The sequence below is a fragment of the Monodon monoceros genome, unplaced genomic scaffold, assembly GCF_005190385.1.
Source record: "Monodon monoceros isolate NGI ecotype Baffin Bay Population unplaced genomic scaffold, NGI_Narwhal_1 Super_Scaffold_9, whole genome shotgun sequence".
NCBI classification, from domain to species: Eukaryota; Metazoa; Chordata; class Mammalia; order Artiodactyla; family Monodontidae; genus Monodon; species Monodon monoceros.
The window spans coordinates 49,778,860-49,801,567 of NW_021703786.1; the positions used below are offsets into that span (position 1 = coordinate 49,778,860).

Consider the following 22,708-nt stretch of genomic DNA (forward strand, 5'->3'; position numbering starts at 1 on the left):
CTGGGGGCAGGTGACAGATTTCACTGTATGCCCTTTTATGCTTTTTGAAATTTGAACCATGTGAATGTATTCAAAGTTCTAAATAAAATTAAGAGGTTTTAAAAAAAATAAACAAGTGAATAAATTCCCAGGGTCCCTCTTTCTGTGTCTTCCCATATGATTCCTCTGTCTTGCTCATTAAAATCCTTCTTATCCTTCAAAGCTTCAGAGGAGCTTCTTCCCAGAAGCCCTCCCTGACTGCCTCCCCTGCACACTCAGAACAGCCTTCTTTAAAGGCTTTTATTCTGCAGCCTTAGACATGAGATTGCTGTGTGCATCTCTCTTCACCCACCAGATTGAAACTTCTCCTGGCAGGGACTGGGTCTGGTTCATCTCTGATCTTCCTGCAGTACTGAGCTCCTGCAAGCTTTGCTTGAAAGACAGAGTGAAGTATTTTACACTGTCTAAAGTGCTTTGATGACCACTATCTCCTCCCAACAGTTAGGTAAGAGGCCAGACAATGGATGTTTTTATTTGACAGAGGAAGCTCCTGAGATTCAGAGGCGTGATAGTCAAGTGACTTCCTCAAGGTTTCGAGAAGAGACAAGGTTGCAGGATGCAGATTTCCAATCCAACTCCGTGTCAGGTTCATGTACCACCTGACTGCCCACCTTCCATGTGGTGGGCTGTAGTCAGGTCTTGTTTTTATTTCCAGCCTTCTTGTGCAATAGTCCAAACTTGTCTCCCCCTGGTCTAGCTCAGTCCCCTTATCCTCCACACAGCAACCAAAGCATTTCTCACCTCCCTTCCTCCTGCTTAAGTGCTTAAAGCCTTTCACTGGCTCCCCTTCCCATCACTCGTACTCCAGGACAAAGTCCATTTTCCTCTGCAATTTTTATGAGGCACTAGGCCCACCCCAGCCAACCTCTGCAGCTTCAGCTTCCCAATTTCTATTAGTTCCTGGAATATGCCTTAAGTGCTTCCCAATGGCTTCCTGGGCCTGTGCAAGGAAGACCGTCTCACCCTCTCGGCTTGGAGAACTTCAGCTCACTGGCAAGACCTGGTAAAATGTCATCTGGGCAGCATTCTCTGACTTCACTTCTCAGTCCCCACCAGGCCCCAAACATCTGAAAACGTGAACTACTGTAAAGTGTCCAGGCTGTGGATTTAGCCTGTTCTAGCTAAAGTCTTGCTCTCTATGTGACCTTGATCTTAGCTTCCTCCACTCAAAAATGGGGATAATGTGCCAGGGCGGATGTGAGGACTCATCTGGTGGGGGGTGTCGAGGCCGCTGGCAGAGGGGAGCCCGTTGTGGCTCAGGACAAAGTTTGGTGGGCTCATCTCTGGCACTTCATCCCTATTAGCCACCCGCCACCCCTGCCTCTTGTGACCATGCCCTAGGCTATCCTCCACCCCCTCCTCAAGAAGCCAGACGCACACCCGCTCCACCCCTTCGGGGACGGCAAGCTCGGTGAGCAAGGCGCTGAGGGTCATATTAACACCTCAGATTAGACACCGCGTGGTCATTTGGCAGATCTGCAATAGGAAGCCATTGGGGGAGGGGACTGTAAACAATAGTAGTCCAGACGAGTCTCCCCGCAAGGTCAAGGTGCCCGCCCGACGGGCAACGAACCGCAAGGACTCCTCTCCGTAGCCCCGCCCCTCGAGGGGGCCCGAAACCTTTCTCTAGCCAGAGCCAGGGTACGTTCCCTTTAAGGCGTTCAAGAAAGTCACCACGTTCGTACACAGCGAACGAGGCGTGGCGTATTTTGTCCCTCGCCGGCCTTCGTGGGCCGGGCCGGGCGCGAGGGCGGGGCAAGGGAGCGGCGGTGGGGTCAAAGGCCATAGCGCGCACCACGTGGGCCGGTGACTCCGTCCTTCCCGCAGCTGCAGCGGCGCGCAGGGCACTTGGGTTAGTGGCGCGGCGGGCGGCGCGGACAGCCGAGGCGGACGCCCGCTCCCGCCGCCATGGTCATCAAAACAGACGAGTTGCCGGCGGCCGCCCCGGCGGACAGCGCCCGGGAGCCCAGCTCGCAGGCCGGTGGCAAGGGGCGGCCAGGCGCGGCGGGTGAGCGGGGCCGGGGTCGGGGGGCAGCTGGGCGGGAGGCTGAATCGGGCCGAGTGGGCGGGGGGGTTCGGGGTTGCGCGGGGACCGCCGCCTTCACTCCGCGCCTGGCTGGGTTGCATCTCGCCGAGCCCTCCACCGGGCGCCCCCGCCCTGAAGGTCACCTTCACTGTCGCCCCCGCCTGCGGCCCGGGCTTCACACGTGGGGTCCCGGGGCGGGCAGCGGCGGCTAACACACGCGTGCTAGATCGCGGGGAGACGTGCACGCGCATGCAGTTTCGGGGTGTGCCGGCTCCGCAGACGGACGGACGCGGCGGCCCCACCCCCTACGCCCTCGGGCATGGGGAACTCTCCGGACTGGGGTCACTTGACACTTGCTCCGTCAAGCACCCCCTTCGCGTCAGGATCCCAAGCATTCCCTGTGCACAGGGCTGCAGGCTTGCGAGTTAGACTCAGCTTGGGACTTCTCAGGCTTGGTCTGTGGGAAGAGTGCAAGTTGGGGTGTGTGTTTCGTGTGGGGGTTTCTGTGGTTCGTTCCCAGAGGCAAGGCTTTAACCCCAGGTCTGCAGGGTCTGATCTCCGTCCTGTTAGATGTCGGCCTGGAGGGCAGACCTGGGGGTCTGCGTGTGTATGGGGGCAAAGCCAAACTCCTTGGCAGGAGGTGGTGTTTGTGCCAGAACTTGATCATTAACCCGCCTTATTGCGAAAAGTGGGTCAGCCCAGAGTTGCTGTTTTTAAGGCAAAGGTCATCAGCATGGAGTCAAGCTCCCAGCTCTCCCCCGTGGGGCTGTGTGGCATTGGCTTTGGGAGTGGCTGCAGTTTTTCTCGGGTGGGGCCTGCCTCTCTCCTGGGCCTCCTCTGTTCCCTCTGTTTCTTCCATCACATCCTTGACTACAACCCTGAGGTTGGAAGCCCCTTCCCAGCCCTTGGGTTGTCATCTCCAAACCTTCCTCAGAGTCCCAGGGCTGGGCTGTGTCCCTCTCTGCCCTGGGTGACAGTGGGAGTGCAGAACTCCCCGTGCCTCCCACTCCCCATAACTCTCCTCAAAAGGGACTTGTCATCTTCATCTCCCTTCCCAGCTTGGGTGAGTCAGGACGGGAACAGTGTTAGGTGGGTTCTCTGACCCTGTAACTGATCACAGCCAGGTTAGCTGATGGTGGGGGATAGGTACTGTGGCAGCTTTGCTGATTGCCTAGAGAAGGCCAAGGTTTGGGCAGAATGACAAATGCTGATGACTCCAGCCTGCCAGGCTTCACCCTGATGAGGTTCTGAATCAGTGGAGCAGGCTAGATAAGAGGAGGTCGATTTCCCCTCCAGCAAAGAGACCTGAAGAGATGAAGTGACTTGGCCAAGGTCACACAGCAATTCAGCATTTGGATTTCCAGCTCACAGCCAGATTGCCAAGGCTGCCCTGGCCTGTCCCAGAGGAAGCTGGGAGAGGCATGTTGGCTGGGATCATATGCTGAGAACATAGGGACTGAGGAGAGGGGAGAGTGTTGGAGAATTTCTTTGAGGGGGTCTGTCTGGGGCAACCTGGGTCAGGGGAGGGTACAGCTGTTCATTTTGGGGAAACTGGAAGCATACTAGCAGGTGGAACATTGGCTCCCTAAGCCTCTGGGAAGCTTGTATAGAGCTAGGGCTTGAATTATAGCCAGTCTGAATCTATTCAAAGGAGGAGGAGGCCTTAATGGAGACCCCCAACAGGCCCTCACCCAGGCTTCTGACCTCAGAACCCAGCTCTGGAAGTCCCCTTTAGGGGGACTAGTCCCCTTGAGGAGGTGATCAAGGTCTTTTATGGGGGGACCAAGGATCAGTTCCCTTGTTGGGAAAAAAGCTACTTTTAGGGGTTAAGAGAATAGCAGGTTTTTCAAGTTTATGGTGGTGTGTCGAGTTCCTTCTGCCTAGGGGAGGGCTCCTTGGAGTTGAGGCCCAAAGCGGAGGGGAAGGGGGCTGGCAGACAGGAGAGGAACTTGGGGGCTTAGGGGAGCTCCTGGACAGGACCCCAGAGCTCTTCTTTTGGGTAGGTCTGAGCAGAGCAGCTCAGGGAACACTGGACTCTCCCCAGACCCTGCAGACCGCTTCTGGCCTGGGTGGAGATGGGAAGGAGGCAAACAGATGCCTACCTCCTTGGGATCTTCCTTAGGCTACCTGCCCCCACCCCTTTCCCTTGAAGCCCCAGATCCCTGGGATAGGGTGATATGCCTTCTGAGGCCTAACTTCCTGCAGGAGCCTCACCCTGTGAGGTTGGCTAGGGCGGGGCCTGGCCCTGGTACAGTCTACTGAGTGAGGCCATGCCAGGCTGGGAAACGCACACAGGGGCCACCTGGGATGGCTTACGTTTCTTTTCTGACTCCTTTCAGCTGCCCATTGGGTCCACGTTCTCCCAGGCCAGGCCAGGGCTGTGCTTTATCTCTTCATTCTGGTCTGGCCAGTGAAGACTTGGGGGGCGGGAGGTGTATGCCATGCTGTTTGGGCAGCCGCTTCCCATTCTGCAGAGAATCACCTTTCTCCTTCCCTAAAGCCCAGATCCTCAGGGGTACCCCCTGGGATAAGGAAGCAGGGGTGTAGAGGTTTACCTGGTGGGCACTGCAGCCTGGGGGCTGGCACTCAGGCCTGGGCTCGGGCGTCTGACAAACCTGGTTGTTTTCTTGACCTGGCTTGGCTGCCTATTGCCTCTGCGACCTTGGGCAGCTTGGTTACTAAGCTTCTGGAGCCGCAGTTTCCTCAAGTGAGATGGGCTGGTCGAGCTGATGGAGGGACCTGCCACGGGCTGGGCCTAGAGTGAGCGTTGGCTCTGTGGTAACCAGGTTGGGAGTGGTTGTAGCAGTTACGCAGGGGTCACTGCCAGGCTGCTCTGCCCCCCCCCCCCTTCTCCACAGGGCTGGGGTGTGTCTGGGGAGGGCGGCGGAAGAAGAGGGGCTGTGCCGGGGCCTGGCCCTTCGTGCCCTCCGCGGAGTGTGCGCGAGCCAGAACCCTCGGCGGGGGGTGCGGGGAGCAGTGGGCCTGCTGGGTGCCGGCCCTTCAGGGCTGCCTGGAGGGGGCCTGAGGGAGCCTGGCTGCCGCCCCCACCCTGGTTAGCACGGCTGCCGGAGCAGGCCCGCCTGGGCCCTGGCAACAAGTCAGAGGCCCTGGGAAGGCGCCCTGGCAAGGCTGGGCATGTTCCTTCTCCACAGCCGCGCGGCCTTTGGTCTCTTGCTGCCAGCTCTGTTTTCCCCAGGGGAGAGACTTGGTTTTCTCCTGGCAGCTCAGGGGCTGCTGGGGAGGGAAGTTGGAGCCTGCCAGCTTCTTGGTGGAGCTGGAGGCCTGGGGCACGGGTGCAGTTGTCCTCTGGGCGTCTGGGGTTAGGGTTCCCACCAGAGCTAGTGACTCTCAGGAAGGGGAGAGCTGTCAGGTCACCTGCAGGGGGCAGCATGAGCCAGAGGCCCCAGCCAGCCTCTTGACCCAGGAGGTGGGCAGGGTGCTCAGTGCAGCCGGTGGACAAGGGGGGCGGCCACCTCGTGGCCTGGGCCTGAGTCTGTGCCAGCTGTTGCCGGCAGCCGGCTGAAGCGGTCCTGCCCACCCCCACTGGGGTTGGGGCCCAGGAGAGGACCCCCTTGCTGGGCTCTACCCTTGCCAGCCAGTCCCCAGGGCCCTCGATCCTGAGGGGCCCAGGTACCCCAGACGCTGGGTTCTCCTGCCCCGCTGACTGCTTCACCAGCAGGGACCCTCTTTTTGGGGGTACAGGGAGATGGGCCTGAGCACTGGTGGCAGCTCCACCTGGGGTCCTGGAGCCACCAGGGCCTCCGGGCCCACGGCCGTCCTTCTGGCCGACCTTGAGCAGGATGCGAGGCAGGGGGACTGTGCCCTTCCCAGGGCCGCCCAGCAGGCCTGGCCCTGCTGAAACCCGAAGCCAGCCGGCGGCCAGCTGCATGGCGGCAAGGGTAGAGGCAGAGGCCGGGACGAGGCACCCAGGCAGTGCCGGGCCTGAGCTGGAGAGCTGGCTGACTCGCTGCCATGGAGGTCCTGTGACTCCAGGACGCGGGCGAGGGCAGCCGCCGACCACACCAGGTGGGCTGTGGGGACAGGGAGCCAAGTGGCTGGCCTCTGGTGGGGAGGCCACTGGGCCTTGATCCCGCTGTAGGGAGACCTTGAGGGTGCTTTGCTGGAGAGAGGAGGGGCAGGGCAGGCTGGCCTTAGGGGAGTGGAGGCCCCTGGGAACCAGCCACATTCCTTTGAAATCTGATAGGAGATTGGGTGCCCCCTGGGGCGGGAGCCTGCAGTAGAGGTGCCTTCTGGGCAGGCTCCCTGAGCCAGGGGGGGAGTGGGAGCTGTGGCCATCCTTGCCCTCCTCTCTGTCCTCCTGGCCCAGACTCAGGGAGCACAGGCCACCTGTCTGGGTCCAGGTCTCTGGTTTCCCACTTTTGGGGTCTCAGAGACCTCAAAGCTGCTGTTCTGTATTGGGCAGGGGCCCCCTCATCCTGAGGGCCGGTCAGCCAGCAAAGCCTTTCTCAAGGCCTCAGCTGGGGGAAGGCCGCCTCATAGCTGTCACCCCTCTTGCTGCATTTTGAAAACTGATCAACCACCACCCTTCTCCCGCCCTCCTGTCCCTGTCTGCCGTGTCACAGAGTCAGCCAGGTTCTCCCTTTGGGGCCGGCTGCTCAGTTTCCAGGGGCTTGGGGTCGCCCCGCCTAGGACTGTGGGCTCACTTGAAGGAGAGGTCCTTGTGCGTCCTTGTGGTTGTTGGGAGTTTACCTTCAGGTTAGGAGCGGTGTGCTGGGGACGGAGGTGGCGACAGCTACTGAAGGCCCGCCGTGGGCCAGGACTGAGGGCAGGGCAGCCATGTGGTAGGGGGGCTCTCCAGGGGGGAATCTAGGGTCCGCTCTTGACCTTGGGCAAGGCACTGAACTTCTGGGCCTCAGACATCCTTATTTGGGGGAAGGTGGAGGGGACCGTATCTGAGCTCCTGGCCGTTCTGTTTATCACTCAGTTGAGGGGACGCGGGAAGAGGGAGTGGCTTCTCTCCACGTCCCGTTCCCGGTCCCCCCGTGTGCCCTTATGTGTCAGGCTTATCTGGACTTTTATACATTTCCCGAGGCCCCTGCTCCATGTTTCTGGTAGGTCTGGGTAGAGCCCACACAGCTCTGGGGAGGTGCACCCTGTCCCCACTCCTCACAGCTGGGTAGAGAAGAGGAGGTGGAGTCTGGATGGGTTGGGGTCCAGAGCAGAGCTGGCTGAGCTGACCTGTCTGGAGCTCCCAGATAAGCAAGGGGCCAGTCTGGCTGCCAGGCAGGCCCTGGGCTGGAAAGCCCCGTGGGCCAGTGGGGCTCCAGGCAGGCCTGTGTTTCGCTGGAGGGTTTCTGCGAGGACATCCTCCTCTCCCCCAGCGGGCCAGGGCAGGAAGGGCTCTCCTCTGTTCCCCTTAGTGCCTGCGGAGAAATGGGAGCTTTCGTCACCTGCTCCTTCTCCCCACAACATGTGTGTCGGTTGCTGGTCACAAGTGCGGGGCTTTTACAGTAATTAATTCAGTGCCTTTCTGTTGAGTGCGGGCAAGACAGGAGGAGGAAGATAGAGCTGCTGGTGTGAACAGCCCCCCGAGTGCAGCATGACACTGCTGCCAGGGGTCATTGGTCAGGCTTCAGAGAAGAGAGTTTATTTCACCTAGGCCTTGACAGATGAGTAGGAGTCTGCCCGATGGAATGGTATATGGGGGGCAGCATAAACAGAAGCGCAGGTAGGAGGGAAAATGTGTGGCTTGTTCTTAGGCTTCCGAGTAGTTTGGTGTAGCTGCACCTTGATGGGGAGAACTGGCAGGGGCTGAGGTGGACTTTAGGCCTAAGATGTTCGGTTCCTGTGAGCGGTAGAGCAGTGGAGAGTATTAGAAGGTTCTGAGTGGTACCTTTTTTTTTTTTTTGGAAGAGGAAAAAGAGCTATATTTATTTGATTCTATGGATTTTCACTTATTCCTATTAACCATTAATTATGCAGATTTACCATTAATTGAAATATTTTTTTTACTATGGTCACCTTTAATAACAACTTAAAAAGCACTTTATTTAAAAAAGGAGTTATCTATATTTACCGGAATTTCATTTGTAGAAGCACAAGTGTTGTCTTTGGATCACACTTAGCTACTCATCTAAGGATATGGTCACACCATGGAAATGAAGATCACTTGTAGACTTTGGATATAAAACATGAACAGTTCACAAAAGCTGGTATAAGAATTTGCTCGCTACAGTTTCAATGCCCTGGTTTTCTCAAAAAGCTCCTGATACATTTTTTTCTAAATCATACCCTAAAATAAACACTGGTTTAACAATTGTGTCATACAATAATACAAGCTTATTGTAAACACCTGGAAAGTACAGACTTTATAAGGAAAGGATTATATCATTCTTAATCCTGTTATTTAAGGAAAGCCACTGAATTCTGAGTCTTTTAGTCTTTCTACTGGAATAGATATAAATGTACATATACACACATAATTAGGACTAGTGCATGTTCTAATTTTTTTTTAATTGAAGTACAGTTGATTTACAATGTTACGTTAATTTCAGGTGTACAGCAAGTGGAATTCTTGAAATAGGGGAAATGACCTGCAGCAGTCCTGTGACCAGTTTGGAGATTAGGTTGGGTGACTAGATAGGGATGGGGGTGGCGAGCATTCGCAGAGCAGGGGCTGGTTTGTGGAGGAAGATAAATTCCATGCTGACAGGATGAGTCTGGTGAGGCCTAAGGGATGGCCACATGTTGAAAAACTGGAGCGAGGCCTGGATTGGCCACGTGAGCTGGGAGGCGGGAGGGCATTTGCAGTCACGGGCAAGGGTGAGGTGGGAATGAGGAGAGGCTGGGGCCCGGGACACCCACAGCTGGACTGCCAGGAGGAGGTCAAGCTGGAGAGAGAAGGAAAAGAGCAGCAGAGCCCATCAGGGAAGAGGAGGAAGTGAGCGGTGGGGGAGGGGAGCCAAGCAGCTAGTTGCCTGAGACCAGAGCAGACCCTCAGGTTTGGCCCTTAGGGTGGCATTGGTGGCTCTGGGGAGAGTGGTCTGGGTGGCCTATTCACACGGCTGCCAGACTGGGGGCCTGAGGAGCAGATAGGAAGCGAGGGCCCGGGGTGTGGAGGCGAGCGAGCGGGCGTGCCCTGGGGTGCGGTGGGACCGGAGTCTGGTGCAGGGCCGAGTCTTGGGAGGACAGGCAGACGCCATTCTGTAGGGCTGTGTCCACCCTGGTAGGTGAGGCAGACCTCGCCAGCGAGGCCCGTCTGACTCAGCTCCTTTCTTTTCCCCTGCAGAGCTGCCATCAGTCATGCTGTTGAATGGGGACTGCCCGGAGAGCCTGAAAAAGGAAGAGGGGGCTGCCGAACCGCCCCGGGAAAATGGGCTGGATGAGGCTGAGCCAGGAGAGGGGACCACTGGGCAGGAAGTCATTGTCATTCAGGACACGGGCTTCTCTGTGAAGATCCTGGCTCCTGGGATCGAGCCCTTCTCCCTCCAGGTGAGATGACAGAGGGGTACTGGGGGCCAGGGCCTGCGCCTGTTGGGGAGGATGAGGGTGCGAAGCCAAGCTTTGCCTTTGCCCGGTCTGGCCCCGTGTTGAGGCAGGAAACCGAGGGTCCTGTGCCTTCCAAGGTCACTCAGCTAACGTGGTGGACATGGGAGTCCAGGTTCAGGCCGTTGCTTCAATGCAAGGGGACAGATCCCAGCTGGGACTGCCAGCCCTGTTTGGGGATCGGTATGGTAGTGGCTGGGTAGTGTTGGGGTCCCAGGGCTCCCCACCCTCAGGTAGGTCAATTCTCTGGCTGGAGTTTTACCATCTGTCTGAGAGGAGAGTGGTAGTGGGTGGTCTTCAAGAGCAGGGCCAACCCAGAGGTCTTGTAAACTGTTACTCATTGGGGAACCAGGTGAGGCCCTCTTGTGTCTTCTGGAGCCACAGGCTTCAGGCCAGAGCACACCTTCCTGAAGGGGGAAGCCATTTGCCCTGGGGACCTTGGCACTGGGCAAGGGAGGAGGCAAGATGACTCTTTTCTTTTCCTTGTTTTTACACCTCCTGCTGCTCTACTCAGGGCCTGCTCTTGGTCTGCAGGAATAGTTTAAGCTTGCGGGTAACAGGGCAAGGCTCTGTCCTGCACATGTGCATATATACCCTGCACACACATACACACACACAGGTGCAAGTGGGCATGGTATGTATGGGCAGGGCCTGGAATTTAAAATAAAAGCCAAAAGGGGGGAAACAGTATTTGGAGCATTGACTTTAGGGACCCAGGTGCTTTGGGCTGGGGAAGCGGTATGTTTTCACCAGGTTGGTCAGGGCCTTCTCCCTGGCAGGTGTCCCCCCAGGAGATGGTACAGGAGATCCACCAGGTGCTCATGGACCGTGAAGACACATGTCACCGCACCTGCTTCTCACTGCACCTGGATGGCAATATGCTGGACCACTTCTCAGAGCTGCGCAGTGTGGAGGGGCTGCAGGAGGGCTCGGTGCTACGCGTGGTGGAAGGTTTGTCCGGAACTTGTGCGGCCCGCCAAGGGGGGGCATGAGGAGGCGGGGCCAGGCGGCACTCACCCCCACCCCACCCCTCCCGCTGGTATCTTGGTGTCACTGTGTCACAGATGAGCATGTGGAGGCTCAGGGCAGCCTTGAACTTGTGGAGGCAGGAGAAGACAGGACAGGAGCACAGGTCTGCTTCGCAGGCCGTCACAAGCACACCCTCCAACTTCATGGGTTGAATATCAGAGTCGTGATTTTAAACAAAACAAACAGTACCAGGCAGGTGCTTGAAATCAGCCCGTTCAAATTTTATAGATAAAAGTTCAGTCTCTTAAGGAAAGTAAGGTTTCACGGCTCTTGAGCAGGGAAGTCAGGCCCAGTGTGGGACGGTCAGCTGGCACGGTGAGTCTGGTTTGTTTGTTTAAAAAAAAAAAAAAAAAAAAAAATCACGTGAACTTAGGTTACCTGGGGAAAGGTGGCACTGCGGTTCTAGGCATGTCAGCCAAGGAGCAAATGTGGGAAAAATGTAACCCAGCTGTGCCCAGACTTACCTAATGATGAAACCTCTGTCCTTCCCCAGAAGAGCCCTCATTGAAATTTCATGAAACATGAGTTGGGGAGCAGTGTTGCAGTTTGAGGTCCTGTAAGTCCTCAGGCCACCCCCAGCCAGGGCTGCCCTGGGAGAACTGGACTGAGCCCATGGGGACCTAGCAGCTGTGCCGGGCTGCCCACCCAAGACACTCGTGGGCAGAGAGCAGGGGGCTTCTGTGTGCACTTCCAGAGGCATTTCTTGTGCCCTTTGGCATAAGGTTCTTTGCAGACAAGGATCCCTGCCCACCAGCAGGCAGGTGTATGTGTTGAAATCAGAATTCCAGCTTATGTGTTCATAAGGGAATTTGTAAGTGAAAGCCTAAAACTAAAATCAAGACCACCCCTGGTAGTGCCATGGCCGACTTCTCTCTGCTGGGTGGGTTGTTGCCCTGGTGACGCGCTGCCCATCCCCCTCCCGACAGAGCCATACACGGTGCGAGAGGCCCGCATCCACGTGCGCCACGTTCGAGACCTGCTCAAGAGCCTGGACCCATCCGATGCCTTCAACGGGGTTGACTGCAATTCCTTGTCCTTCCTGAGTGTCTTTACTGATGGCGACCTGGGAGGTGCGGGAGGCATTGGGGCTGGCGGTTGGGCAGACGGGCCGGGAGCGAGTTGGCCAGGGGCTGGTGAAGGGGCCAAGGGCTCGGCCTTCCCACCTGGAGGGAAGCGGGGCTGGAGGCACACAGACCGGGGCCACCTGAGCTGGGGAGGGAGTTGGCCCCTGGGTGGTCCTGGGCTGACCACCAGCCTCGGGTCCCTCAGACAGCGGGAAGCGGAAGAAGGGCTTGGAGATGGACCCCATCGACTGTACACCGCCTGAGTACATCCTTCCAGGGAGCCGGGAGCGGCCGTTGTGTCCTCTGCAGCCCCAGAACCGTGATTGGAAGGTGGGAGCAGGTCTCTTTTGGGGCAGGGGATTGCCACACCAGGAAGCCTGGCCCACTCATGCTTGGCCATTCCTGCAGCCCCTGCAGTGCCTGAAAGTGCTCACCATGAGCGGCTGGAACCCACCCCCTGGGAATCGCAAGATGCACGGGGACCTCATGTACCTGTTTGTGATCACAGCCGAGGACCGACAAGTCAGCATCACGGCATCCACTCGGGGATTTTACCTGAACCAGTAAGTCCTTGCGCGAGCCCGTTCGGAATCCGTGGGCAGCCGCTTGGGGTGCCCTGCACAGTGGCCACCGTCTCCCTGCAGGTCCACAGCGTACCACTTCAACCCCAAGCCTGCCAGCCCCCGCTTCCTCAGCCATTCCCTGGTGGAGCTGCTCAACCAGATCAGCCCAACCTTCAAAAAAAACTTTGCCGCCCTGCAGAAGAAAAGGTAGCACCTTGGCCCATCTGTCCCTCATCTCACGTCCCATGGGGTGGGTGAACCATGCAGCCTGAACTCTAGCCCTCCTGCCCTAAGCTGTGCCCCCAGCACCCCAGAGCTCCCTTCTAGGCAGCAGTCAGCCTAGCAGCCCTACGACAGGCGGCCGTGTGCTTCCGTCGGACTCTCCAGGGACAGGGCCTTGGTGGGGAGACGGCAGAGCCAGTGGGACCTTGGAGAAGGGGCCCAGGGCAGGGCTCTGGGCTCAGCGGGCTGCCCCATCTCCCCTCTGCCCGCCACAGGGTCCAGCGCCACCCGTTCGAGAGGATCGCCACCCCATTCCAGGTATACAGCTGGACAGCGCCCCAGGCGGAGCACGCCATGGACTGTGTGCGCGCAGAGGACGCCTACACCTCCCGGCTGGGCTACGAGGAGCATATTCCAGGACAGGTGCCTGCAGCCTGGCGGCCCACCCTTAGCTCTTCCCTCCCTTCCCCTGGTGGGCGCCAGGCTGGGTTCTGGGTGCTTAGGGGGCTGTCTGCGGGGAGGCGGGGGACGGGACTGCCCCGAGCAGGTGCTGGGGGCTCAGGTTGAGCCGGTGTCTCCCTCCCTGTCCTGCTGTAGACCCGGGACTGGAATGAAGAGCTGCAGACAACGCGGGAGCTGCCTCGGAAGAACCTGCCTGAGCGGCTGCTGCGAGAAAGAGCCATATTCAAGGTGCCCGTGGCCCCTCAGGCCTGACCAGTGGCCGCAGGCCCTCCTGCCACCTACCTGCTCGTTTTCTGTGAACAAGACGGAAGCTGGGGTGGGCTGTCAGGGACCTTCCAGGGCGTTCTGCCAGCCTTCCGCCTCCTGGTAGACGACCCCAACTCCTTCTTCTGGCCTCTCTGAGATTTAGTGTCTGTGGGCCGGAACCGGTGGGGACACGCCTCCAGGATGGGCTGAGTGGCAAGGTCCATGACAGCTTCCCTCCCAGCACACCCACGTGGAGCCCTCAGCTGGACACACGTGCCCTACTGAGATATCCTTAGTGTTTTTCCTGAGACAGATGAGGAAAAAGCAGTACTTTTGAAAAAAGTTTATTTGAAATCTCCCATAATCTTACTAGAGATGATAATGGTGAAGATTCCGGGGTGCTCACTTTGCCAGGGGCTGTGCCAGGTGCTGTGTAGGCATTACCTCCTGTAATCTTCCAGACACCTTGTAAAGGCTGATACTTTTATGTCACAGTTTTATAGATGAGGAAACAGGTCTGAGAGGTGATGCAGCCAAGGTCACCTGGCACGTATTTGGTGATTCCCAGACCCACCCCAGTCCTCACTCTCCCTTTTAATCACTAAGCTCTGCTCTCTCTTGCAGTATAAGTGTTAACATTTTTTCAAAACTGGGGTTTCTTTTTTTTTTTAATAAATTTATTTATTTTATTTTATTTTATTTGTGGCTGCGTTGGGTCTTCGTTGCTGCGCACGGGCTTTTCTCTGGTTGTGGTGAGCGGGGGCTACTCTTCGTCGCGGTGCACAGGCTTCTCGTTGCGGTGGCTTCTCTTGTTGCGGAGCATGGGCTCTAGGCACGTGGGCTTCAGTAGTTGTGGCGCATGGGCTCTAGAGCGCAGGCTCAGTAGTTGTGGCTCGCGGGCTTAGTTGCTCCACGGCATGTGGGATCTTCCCCGACCAGGGCTCGAACCCGTGTCCCTTGCATTGGCAGGCGGATTCTTAACCACTGCGCCACCAGGGAAGTCCAAAACTGGGGTTTCTTGCCCTTTTCCAAATGTGAGGAAACTTTGTCCTGCTTACCTCCACCAGCCCTGGGCGAGCTTGGCCAGGCGGGATGAACCCCGCGGCTCTCTCACCCTCCAACCTCGGGCCCCCAGGTACACAGCGACTTCACAGCAGCAGCCACGCGGGGCGCCATGGCAGTCATCGATGGCAACGTGATGGCCATCAACCCCAGCGAGGAGACCAAGATGCAGATGTTCATCTGGAACAACATCTTCTTCAGCTTGGGCTTTGATGTCCGCGACCACTACAAGGACTTCGGGGGGGGACGTGGCGGCCTATGTGGCGCCCACCAATGACCTGAATGGCGTGCGCACATACAATGCCGTGGACGTGGAGGGGCTGTACACGCTGGGCACGGTGGTGGTGGATTACCGCGGCTACCGTGTCACGGCCCAGTCCATCATCCCCGGCATTCTGGAGCGGGACCAGGAGCAGAGCGTCATCTACGGCTCCATTGACTTTGGCAAGACGGTGGTGTCGCACCCACGTTACCTGGAGCTGCTGGAACGCACGAGCCGGCCCCTCAAGATCCTGAGGCACCGGGTGCTCAACGACCGGGACGAAGAGGTGGAGCTCTGCTCCTCCGTGGAGTGCAAGGGTATCATCGGCAACGACGGCCGCCACTACATCCTTGACCTGCTGCGCACCTTCCCCCCCGACCTCAACTTCCTGCCCGTGCCCGGCGAGGTGCTGCCCGAGGAGTGCACCCGCGCCGGTTTCCCCCGCGCCCACCGCCACAAGCTCTGCTGCCTGCGCCAGGAGCTGGTGGACGCCTTCGTGGAGCACAGGTGGGGAGCCAGGGCAAGCGGCTGCATCCTCTGGTGGGTGGTCCTGGGGCCTGATCCTTGATGGGGGGGGGCTTTGGAAAGTGAAGAGGAGCTAGCTCTGGCCCTGGCCATCCCAGCCCCAGCGCCACCCACCGCGGCATCAGGCTCCCCAGCACGGACATCCAGGAGCCTTATGTGGGTCAGAAACTAGCAAGTGGCTAGACCAGTGGCTTTCAGCTGACGGAAGCGGGGCTGTTCCCTCAAGGAGCACATGGAAATCCGCTTAGGTGTCTTTGAACCTCCCAGTGCCAGGGCCCTGGAGGAGGGGCGGGGTCGGGGTCCCTGCTGCTGCCGTTTTGTGCTTAGGGGTCAGCCCGTCAGATGCCCCAGAATAATCTCCCTGTCAGAATGCCAGGGGGGTTCCTGGCACTCTCAAGAGCCCTGGGTTGCGTGTGAGCCCCCCACGCACCAGCTGTCCTCTTCCTGTCTGGGAAGATACCCATTATTGCTGTGACCTGCTGCCGCCACCTGGTAGTAGTGCTGGACTGGCACACGCACACGTGTGTGGATGCTTGCACACCGGACGGGATGTGTCCCCAGGCCGGCAGGGTGTCCAGCCCCAACACCCCTCAGCCCCAGCAGGGCAGGAGCTGGGGCCTGGCTCAGGTCCCCCGAAGTCAGCGGGAAGCCGCCAGAGCAGTCACGCTTCTACGTAGCCCTCCTGCATGCCCTGCTCTGCCCCATCCACTGTGCTCTAGGTACCTCCTCTTCATGAAGCTGGCAGCCCTACAGCTGATGCAGCAGAAGGCCAGCAAGATGGAGACACCCCCGTCACTGGAAAACGGCGACCCCCCACCCTCGGAGTCCAAGCCTGAAGACCCTTCAGCACCCGAGGTGGGAAGCGAGGAGGAGGGCAGCAGTGCTAGTGGCCTGGCCAAGGTGAAGGAGCTGGCAGAGACCATCGCCTCGGACGACGGGACAGGTGGGGCTGCCGTGGCTGCTGGGGGAGCCCAGGACAGGGGAGGCTCAGCTGCTGCCCCACCGGAGCGGGAGTGGGGCTACCTCCTAATGGGCAGTGTCTCCACAGCAGACCCTCGCAGTCGGGAGGTGATCCGCAACGCATGCAAGGCTGTGGGCTCCATCAGCAGCACGGCCTTTGACGTCCGCTTCAACCCCGACATCTTCTCGCCAGGTGAATGGTCCTCTAGGGCCCCAGCGCTGGGGGGCCTGTTTGCTCACCTGAGGGCTGCCGTCTGTCTGGCCACCCGCCTCTCTTCTGCCTGGCTCACACCTCTGCCCTCCCTCCCCCAGGGGTTCGCTTCCCGGAGTCTTGCCAGGAGGAAGTTCGGGACCAGAAGCAGCTGCTAAAAGACGCTGCTGCCTTCCTGCTCTCCTGCCAGATCCCCGGCTTGGTGAGGGCAGGCGTGGGACGAGGGACTGCCCAGAGGGTGCTGTTACAGGCCCTGGGGCCTCACCCGTCTCTGGAAGCTTGTGGAACCTTTGCGGGAGTGACTTAGGCCTGCTGACCTGCAAGGCAGGCAGGGTGGAGTTCTCCCCAGAATGGGGCTGCTGACACACAGGGGTCCAGGGAGGCATCAGGTTCTGCTCTGTGTGCCCTCCCTTGTAGGCTGGCAGCTGGGGTCTGGCCCTCTGAGCCCCTGTGTGATGGGATGGCTGATAGAGGGGCTGGGGGTATCTTCACCCCCACAAGCTTTGTACATAGGCCCTGTGTATGTACACGGTGCTTGCTCCCCCCTAAGGCAGCCCTGAGCTTAGGTGCCATGCTGTCCCCCGATCTCTTTTTTTTTTTAACATCTTTATTGGAGTATAATTGCTTTACAATGGTGTGTTAGTTTTTGCTTTATAACAAAGTGAATCAGCTATATGTATACATATATCCCCATATCCCCTCCCTCTTGCGTCTCCCTCCCTCCCACCCTCCCTATCCCACCCCTCTAGGTGGTCACAAAGCACCGAGCTGATCTCCCTGTGCTACGCGGCTGCTTCCCACTAGCTATCTGTTTTACATTTGGTAGTGGATATATGTCCATGCCACTCTCTCACTTCGTCCCAGCTTACCCTTCCCCCTCCCTGTGTCCTCAAGTCCATTCTCTACATCTGCGTCTTTATTCCTGTCCTGCCCCTAGGTTCTTCAGAACCATTTTTTTTTTTCAATTCCATATATATGTGTTAGCATACGGTATTTGTTTTTCTCTTTCTGACTTACTTCACTCTGTATGATAGACTCTAGGTCCATCCACCTCACTACAAATAACTCAATTTTGTTTCTTTTTATGGCTGAGTAATATTCCATTGTATATATGTGCCACATCTTCTTTATTCATTCATTGGTCGATGGACACTTAGGTTGCTTCCATGTCCTGGCGATTGTAAATTGAGCTGCAGTGAACATTGTGGTACATGACTTTTTTTGAATTACGGTTTTCTCATGGTATATGCCCAGTGGTGGGATTGCTGTGTCCCCCGATCTTTGAGCTGAGCCTGCCGTGCTGGCTGCCCCAGGCCCCTGCGAGGCGCAGCACAACCGCGGGATGAAGCTGGGGCCCTGCTTCTTCCTCTGCAATCACAGGAGAGCCTGTGCAGCTCCCTCATCCCTGATTCCCCGCCGTGTGGGCCCAGCAGTCGCAGGGGTGATGGTGGCCTGTGCAGAAGGCTGGGGACAAGATCTCACATCCTTGCTGCCGCTTTGTCTCCTTCCCTCTTCCCGATTGGGAGCTGGGGTCTCAGTCCCCTCCTTCCCTCAGGGCCTCAGGATAGCGTGAGCTCCCTTGGGAAGACCCAGGGCGGGAGGAAGCAGAGGCCCTGGGCTGGGGGGGCCTGACGTGCTGCAGCCCGCAGGTGAAGGACTTCGCAGACCACGCGGTGCTGCCCATGGATGGGGCCACGCTGGCCGAGGTGATGCGTCAGCGCGGCATCAACATGCGCTACCTGGGCAAGGTGCTGGACCTGGTAGTCCGGAGCCCGGCCCGGGACCAGCTGGACCACATCTACGTGAGTGGTGCCCAGGGCGGCTGTGAGATGGCGGGGCTGGGATGGAGGCCTGGGGCCTGACCGAGACTCCCCTCTCTGCACCCTTGCAGAAGATCGGCATCGGAGAGCTCATCACCCGCTCTGCCAAGCACATCTTCAAGACGTACTTACAGGTACTGCGCTCCCTCCCCGGCCTGGGTCATGGGGATGTTGGGGGGAGCCCGGGTGGTGACACTGGTCCAACCTCCCTTGCAGGGGGTCGAGCTCTCGGGGCTCTCGGCTGCCATCAGCCACTTCCTGAACTGCTTCCTGAGCTCCTACCCCAACCCCGTGGCCCACCTGCCCGCCGACGAGCTTGTCTCCAAGAAGAGGAACAGGAGGAGGAGAAACCGGCCGCCAGGGGCAGCGGATAACACAGCCTGGGCTGTCATGACCCCCCAGGAGCTTTGGAAGAACATCTGCCAGGAGGCCAAGAACTACTTTGACTTCAGCCTCGAGTGGTACGTGATGATGGGTGCAGGGGCGCTGGGCTCCCGAGCAGCGTCCGGGTCCTCCGTGGTCGCTGGCAGTGGAACGGGGAGGAGAAAGCAGGGAGCTGTGGAGGGCTGCTTGCTTGGGGAAGTGGGGAGGGGAGCTGGGAGGGGGCTCGGGTGGAGGGGCAGCTGTGGAGAAGGGGGCAGAAGGGTGCTGGGCTGCCTGGGCCCACCCGCCGCTCCTCCCCAGTGAGACCGTGGACCAGGCTGTGGAGACCTACGGGCTGCAGAAGATCACGCTGCTGCGGGAGATCTCCCTGAAAACCGGAATCCAGGTGGGCTGGCTCAGAGCATCTTGCAGGGCTCCCGGGGCCACGGGGGGAACTGGGCGGGGCGGTGCCGGCCGTTTGAGCCCGGGCTGAGGCTGCCTGCGGGTGCCGGGCTGGGTCCCCAGATCCTGCTGAAGGAGTACAGCTTCGACAGCCGCCACAAGCCCGCGTTCACGGAGGAGGACGTGCTCAACATCTTCCCTGTGGTCAAACACGTCAACCCGAAGGCTTCAGACGCCTTTCACTTCTTCCAGAGCGGGCAGGCCAAAGTACAGCAGGGTGCGTGCCAGGTGCAGCCGCGGGGCAGGGTTGCGGGGGTGGGGGGCGCCCCCTTCCCTCCGGCCGGCCCTGACCTTCCGCCCCCGGGGTGCCCTGCAGGCTTCCTGAAGGAGGGCTGCGAGCTCATCAACGAGGCCCTGAACCTGTTCAACAACGTGTACGGAGCCATGCACGTGGAGATCTGCGCCTGCCTGCGCCTCCTCGCCCGCCTCCACTACATCATGGGCGACTACGCTGAGGTGGGCCACGCGTACCCTCTGGGCCTTCAGCAGGGGCCCAGGGCCTGGTCTGGCACCAGCGGGGCGGAGGGGGGCATGGGGGAGCTGGGGCTGCGTTCTCACCCCCACGGCAGCAGGAAGCAGGAGTCCCGGCAGGTGGGACTGGAGCCCCTGTCACCCCAGGGGCCCGGGATGCTGCTGACCTCTGGGCCCCCCCAGGAGGAGCAGGTGGAGACCCGGGGAGGTGCTTGTTCTGCCTGTCCGGCGGCCTGCCTCCCCTGTCCCCCCAGCTCCCTCCACTTAAGAGCTGTATCCTGGGGAGAGCTGCCGTGCCCGTGGACAAAGTGGGTGTGATGGCAGGGCCTCCCTTCACAGGGATGAGGGAAGGGTAAATTCTGACTCAGTACCTAGAGCCCTGTAAGCACCAGGGAAGCTGCTTGGGGTCTGTGCTGTTGCCTGTACCATCCTGGGGCCTGGTGGCGTTCACCTGCCTTGTTGGCCCCGGGGCTTGAGAGGCTGTTTCCTAAGCTAGGCGCACTGTAGATGCCCCACTCCCGCCCCCAGCCATAGGACTCTTGTTTCCTTTCGCCTGTCTGCCTTTTCTTATTACGAATACTTTATTTTTAGCACAATTTTAGAATTGTATGCGTGTGTTGGCATAGATTAAGACAAGTGTTTTAAAATGGGAAGCGGCCTCAGAGCGGGCTGTCGACGTCCATGGCCACAGCAGCTGGATTTTGACCGCTCTTCTGCTGCCTTTGTGCAAAGTAAAAGTAGAAATTGCAGCGGAAGGTGAAGAGGCCGAGCTGCTGTGGAGGCTCGTGGGCCAGGCAGGCGGTGTGGGGCGGCACCACCCGGGAGTGACAGCCCCCCGCCTCCCCAGGCCCTCAGCAACCAACAGAAGGCTGTGCTGATGAGCGAGCGAGTGATGGGCATCGAGCACCCCAACACCATCCAGGAATATGTGAGTAGCCGCCGGCGGCACGGCCTGCAGCGTGGGCGGGACCCGTGGCTGCCCCGGCCTGACGCCGCTGCCCCCGCAGACGCACCTGGCCCTGTACTGCTTCGCCAGCAGCCAGCTGTCCACGGCCCTGAGCCTGCTGTACCGCGCCCGCTACCTCACACTGCTCGTGTTCGGGGAGGACCACCCTGAGGTGGCCCTGCTGGACGTGAGTACTGGGGAGGGGCGGCGGGACTGGCCTCGGGCCCGGGGAGTGGGAGCTGACCGGGGCCCTCCCGCCTGCCCCCAGAGCAACATCGGGCTAGTGCTGCACGGAGTGATGGAGTGTGAGCTATCGCTGCGCTTCCTGGAGAACGCGCTGGCCGTCAGCACCAAGTACCATGGGCCCAAGTCCCTCAAGGTGGCCCTCAGGTGAGGCTGTGCTGGGTTAGGGCACAGGAAGGCCCCAGGCCACAGGGTGCCCGGGAGGCGCTTGCATTGAGGGCGGGCACGGGATCCAGCACTCTGTCCTCCATCTGACTCCCGAGGAAATGTCTCTCAACTTGCATCTCTTCTCTGAGTTCTGGACTTGCCTTCCCCCTTGGAAAGTTCCCAGAGTGGGTTCTGGGGTAGCCTGCACACCACCCATCCGTCCCCACCGGCCCATTCACGTCCCTCCCTCGCCTCCCCCTGCACCGTGCCTGCCTGCAGCCACCACCTGGTCGCCCGGGTCTATGAGAGCAAAGCCGAGTTCCGGTCAGCCCTGCAGCACGAGAAGGAAGGCTACACCATCTACAAGACGCAGGTGGGCCACGGCGGGGCGGGGAGGGGCACGGAGGGGCGGGGCTGCGGGCAGCACTGATATTTCCCGCCCCCTGCAGCTGGGCGAGGACCACGAGAAGACCAAGGAGAGCTCCGAGTACCTCAAGTGCCTGACCCAGCAGGCCGTGGCCCTGCAGCGCACCATGAACGAGATCTACCGCAACGGCTCCAGCGCCAACATCCCGCCCCTCAAGGTGGGTCCCCGAGCGGGGCTGGGTGGGCCGCACCCCGGCCTCCCGGCACCCAGGCAGTGGCTCATCCTCCCTGCCCCTCAGTTCACAGCCCCCAGCATGGCCAGCGTCTTGGAACAGCTGAACGTCATCAACGGCATCCTCTTCATTCCTCTCAGGTGAGGCGCCCCACCCCCGCTTAGAAGTTGGCCTTTATTTTTTTTCTTGGTTTTTTAAATAAATGATACATTGACATGGCTCAAAATTGAAAAGTGTAGCCAGTGGCAAGGAGTTCCTTGTGAATCCTTCCAGAAATACTCTGCATAATTGGGCAAACACAGATCTGTAACCGTTTTTCCCCTTTTTTTCCCCAAGGTGCCAAATTGTAGCGAGCCATGCACATAGGTATTTTTCTCCTGCACTTAATCTATCTTGGCGATCGTTTCGTGTCAGCATGTAAAGAGCAGTGTCATTCCTTCTCTGGACTCCTGCTCTGTCAGTGTAGCGATGTGCCTTAGAGCCAGGCCCTGAGGGTCCCTGTGCGGCTCTCACAAACAGTGCCGTCTTCGAAAGCCCCTCGCGCCGTCTCCCTCCCACCTGTGTGCGGCATGGGTTTGGTCAGCTCAGTGTTACGGCATTTACAGCATATCTGCTCTGCGTTGCACTCTACAGCTGTTTTTTTGGGTGTAATCGGCTATAGGAGCGGCCGGGGTGCAGTGGGTTTGAACTGGGCGTGAAGGCTGGGTGGGAGCCAGGCCTTAACTGGAGGCTGTCAAGTGTGTGCAGTTCGTACTTTTTCAGCGCTCGGGGGCCTTTCTGTTTGTGGGAGGGAAGCACTTGTTCCACACGTGTGTCTCGCTGCAGAGAGCACAGAGCCTGATCTTGTTCTAAGTTTAAGCGGAGCCAGTAAGGTGACGGAGGGCCCAGGCCCACTCTGATACCCACCCTTCGCCCCGTCCTTCTACTCAGCCAAAAAGACTTGGAGAATCTGAAAGCTGAGGTGGCGCGGCGGCACCAGCTCCAGGAGGCCGGCGGGAACAGGGATAAGGCTGAGGAGCCTATGGCTACTGAGCCAGAGCCAGCAGGGGCCTCAGAGGATGTGGCCTCCCGGCCCCCAGCTGCCAAGGACCCTCCTTCCCTGAGCTTGCAGGGGTAGGAAGGGAGACACAGACAGACAGTCGGCCAGCTGCCCCGTTACCCAGCGATCCAGACTCCAGGAGAAGGGGGCGTGCCCTGCACATCAGGAGAGGCAGCAAGTCCTCTTCCTCCACGCTTCCAACCCCACCCTGCCCCCAGCATCCTCCTGGGACCCTGGCCTGGCCTGCCTGATCCTCTGAAAGATGTTCTTGCACTGGTTCGAAGAGTATACGACGCAGAGGCCTAATTGAAGACACGTGAATGGAGCGCGTGGGCATCAGTTCCCAGCTGGCGGACAGGTGCCCCCTCGGGCCCCCCATCCTCAAGCAGGTGTGCGCGAGTGTGTCTGTGCCCGTGAGTGTCCTGCTCCGCCCTTCCTGAC

The 22,708-nt window shown here is 59.1% G+C and overlaps 1 protein-coding gene across 1 annotated transcript; it reads left to right on the top strand.

Moving 5' to 3' along the window:
• Window positions 1-1,947: 1,947 nt before the first annotated feature.
• On the top strand, window positions 1,948-22,345 carry CLUH (clustered mitochondria homolog). The gene is given in 27 exon segments (XM_029210633.1): window positions 1,948-2,047; window positions 9,315-9,517; window positions 10,351-10,522; window positions 11,527-11,670; window positions 11,870-11,994; window positions 12,073-12,227; window positions 12,309-12,434; window positions 12,725-12,872; window positions 13,047-13,139; window positions 14,293-14,457; window positions 14,459-14,988; window positions 15,726-15,949; window positions 16,058-16,159; window positions 16,279-16,379; window positions 17,827-17,979; window positions 18,069-18,131; window positions 18,214-18,458; window positions 18,682-18,766; window positions 18,886-19,039; window positions 19,139-19,278; window positions 20,141-20,221; window positions 20,301-20,426; window positions 20,508-20,629; window positions 20,909-21,002; window positions 21,079-21,213; window positions 21,295-21,368; window positions 22,159-22,345. Coding segments are annotated over 27 exon segments (4,047 nt in total).
• The last annotated feature ends 363 nt before the right edge of the window (window positions 22,346-22,708 follow it).